The sequence below is a fragment of the Stegastes partitus genome, unplaced genomic scaffold (genome assembly GCF_000690725.1).
Source record: "Stegastes partitus isolate 25-593 unplaced genomic scaffold, Stegastes_partitus-1.0.2 Scaffold1940, whole genome shotgun sequence".
Taxonomy (NCBI): Eukaryota; Metazoa; Chordata; class Actinopteri; family Pomacentridae; genus Stegastes; species Stegastes partitus.
In genome coordinates this window covers 29,400-31,965 of record NW_007579671.1, presented here as the reverse complement: position 1 = coordinate 31,965, position 2,566 = coordinate 29,400, and the positions used below count along the sequence as shown (strand labels likewise).

The 2,566-nt window shown below is 50.4% G+C and overlaps 1 protein-coding gene and 1 long non-coding RNA gene across 2 annotated transcripts; both read right to left on the bottom strand.

Annotated features, from left to right (window-relative positions):
- Positions 1 to 775, bottom strand: LOC103373273 (uncharacterized). The gene is made up of 4 exons (XR_521051.1): positions 677 to 775; positions 484 to 585; positions 223 to 340; positions 1 to 30 (listed from the first exon to the last, which is right to left on the bottom strand). It is a non-coding gene; the product is annotated as an uncharacterized LOC103373273 (long non-coding RNA).
- Positions 776 to 1,266: 491 nt separating this feature from the next.
- Positions 1,267 to 2,440, bottom strand: LOC103373274 (centriolin-like). The gene is made up of 3 exons (XM_008303123.1): positions 2,286 to 2,440; positions 1,821 to 1,900; positions 1,267 to 1,409 (listed from the first exon to the last, which is right to left on the bottom strand). Exons 1-3 carry the CDS (start codon positions 2,406 to 2,408, stop codon positions 1,319 to 1,321), a joined length of 294 nt encoding a protein of 97 aa, XP_008301345.1. The 5' UTR covers positions 2,409 to 2,440; the 3' UTR covers positions 1,267 to 1,318.
- Between the last annotated feature and the right edge of the window lie 126 nt (positions 2,441 to 2,566).

The window sequence follows — 2,566 nt, the reverse complement described above, 5'->3', positions numbered from 1 at the left end:
CCAGCAGCTCCTGCAGCACCTGTTTCAGCGCTGGAACAAACACATCAGTCACCTGTAGATCAACATTCCATCACTCTTCCTGTTGGCTCAGTGGATCAGAACCAACCCGACAGTCAGACGCTGTGGTTCCTGTTGGCTCTAAGTGGTGTCGCTGTGTGTGTGTGTGTGTGTGTGTCCAGTGTAAGCCTGGAGACCAACAGTGGACCTCCAGCCTCCAGCTACCTGCTCTGTGGGAACTCAGCTCCGTCTTCAGACAAACAAGTTTCTGTTCATCTTCTTTCACACCTGAGACTGTCGACCTGCTCTGACTCAGCAGCGCCTCCTGCTGCTCCAACAGCTCCTGCACGCGCACACACACACACACACACACACACACACACACACAGACTTTATGACAGCAGCAGAGTTCTTCTCGTCCACAGAAACGAGTGAATCGGTGGGTGTGATGGAGCAGCGCTGCCTCAGGTGTGTCCTCCTGCTCACCTGTACGGAGGCGTCGAGCCGCTGCTGCTCCTCTTGGAGCTCCTTCAGTCTGCTCTCAGCAGCTCCCTGCTCCTCCAGCTGCTGCTGCTCCTGCTCTCTTTTCTACACATCAGTCATCTCTGTCAGCGTTTTATTATTTCTGTATTTACTCCCCATCTTGACATCTTACCCGGTCAGAACCCTGAGCTGGTACCTGAGAGCGGAGTGAGTCCAGACGTCTCTGAGCCTCCTGACAGTCCGACAGCACGGCAGCCAGTCTGAACGCATCAGAACCACGCTGTTAGCAGGCTCAAACACAGCGTCTTCACCACAGACCTCAGCTCTCAGCTTAGTCTGACTCCAGACAATGAACACATTCATCATTTCAGCTTTGAAAATCCGCCCACTGACCCACTTTCAGCAGGTTGCTTCTGACATGGAGGCTGTTTGAACAACATCTGAGGAACTATTCTAGACAACAACCTGAAACATTCTCTGGTAGTTCTCATCATGCCACTGATCCAGAGTCTGTCCTACTGGACAGCAGATCAATGATCTGATGATGAGCGAGATGAAGAAACAAACTGAAGCCGTCATGAATAGTCTCATCTTTGAGCACATTGCTACAAACCGTTAAAGCTGAAGTGAGCGAGTGATGTTTTCTGACCCGCATGTAGCTGCAGGTCACCGTAACATCCAGAAGACTTCAGTATGAAATGTTCTGATCATGTTTTCACCTCGATGACTGACTCAGCAGGTTGACGAGCTGAACCACTAAACTGAACTGTTGGTCGATAATCTGAGCCAGCAGACTGCTGCAGTTTCTCCAACTACAACTAACATGTGCAGGTGTCACTTACCTGTCTGCAGTTGACTGAGTCTCCTCCTCCACCTGCTGCTCCTGCTGCCTCCTCATCCTCAGCTGCTGCACCTCCAGCTGCAGCTGCCTGCAGCCAAACAGGGAACCGCTGAGCTACTGTTAGCTGAGCTTCTGTTAGCTGAGCTTCTGTTAGTTGAGCTTCTGTTAGTTGAGCTACTGTTAGCTGAGCTACTGTTAGCTGAGCTTCTGTTAGCTGACCTTCTGTTAGTTGAGCTACTGTTAGCAGAGCTACTGTTAGCAGAGCTTCTGTTAGCTGAAGTTCTGTTAGCTGAGCTTCTGTTAGCTGAGGTTCTGTTAGCTGAGCTTCTTTTAGATGAGCTTCTGTTAGCTGAGCTGCTGTTAGCAGAGCTTCTGTTAGCTGAGCTTCTGTTAGCAGAGCTACTGTTAGCTGAGGTTCTGTTAGCTGAGCTTCTGTTAGCTGAGCTACTGTTAGCTGAGCTTCTGTTAGCAGAGCTACTGTTAGCTGAGGTTCTGTTACCTGAGTTTCTCCTGCAGACAGGTGACGTTCTCCTGAGCTCGGTGCTGCAGCACGTCGGCCTCCAGCTGAACCTCAGAGACCTGAAGAGACAAAAACACTGAAGAATCAGAAACTGAACCAGAACCGGAACCAATAAAGACCGTATTGATCCAGAGGGATAATCGCTGAAGTCACAGTCGCTCCCATCCAGCCAGAACCATGAACAGAACCAGATATACAGATGAACAGGAGAAAATATGAAGCATTGAACAGTGAAGCATGACGGCACACCAAGGCTCCTCAGAATAAAGTGACTCAGCAGAATGTTACTGAGCATTAACCAGTGTGAGGTGTAGAAGTGACCTGAAGCCTGACGAGTCTGTGGCTCAGGCTGACCTCTGATGACCAGTTACAGTCACTTCCTGTAGCTCTGAGCAGCAGGTGGAGGAGGAGCTACTGCACAGGTGTGTGTCAGTGGTTGTGTACCTGCTGTCTGCTGGTGTTTATGCAGCTCTGAGCCTCCAGCAGCAGCCTGTCAGCCTGACGGAGTTCAGCTCGTCTCTTCAGCAGAGTTTTCTCCAAACACTCCACCTCATCACACACCTGCATCACACTCCTGCTCGCACACACACACACACACACACACACACACACACATAGTTGAACAGAGCCATGTAGCCTGTAGCTGTGGGGAGCTCAGGTGTTCACTCTCATGTTTCACACATTTTAGAGTTCAGCAGAAGCAGCTGGAAGAGTTGGAGGTTGAA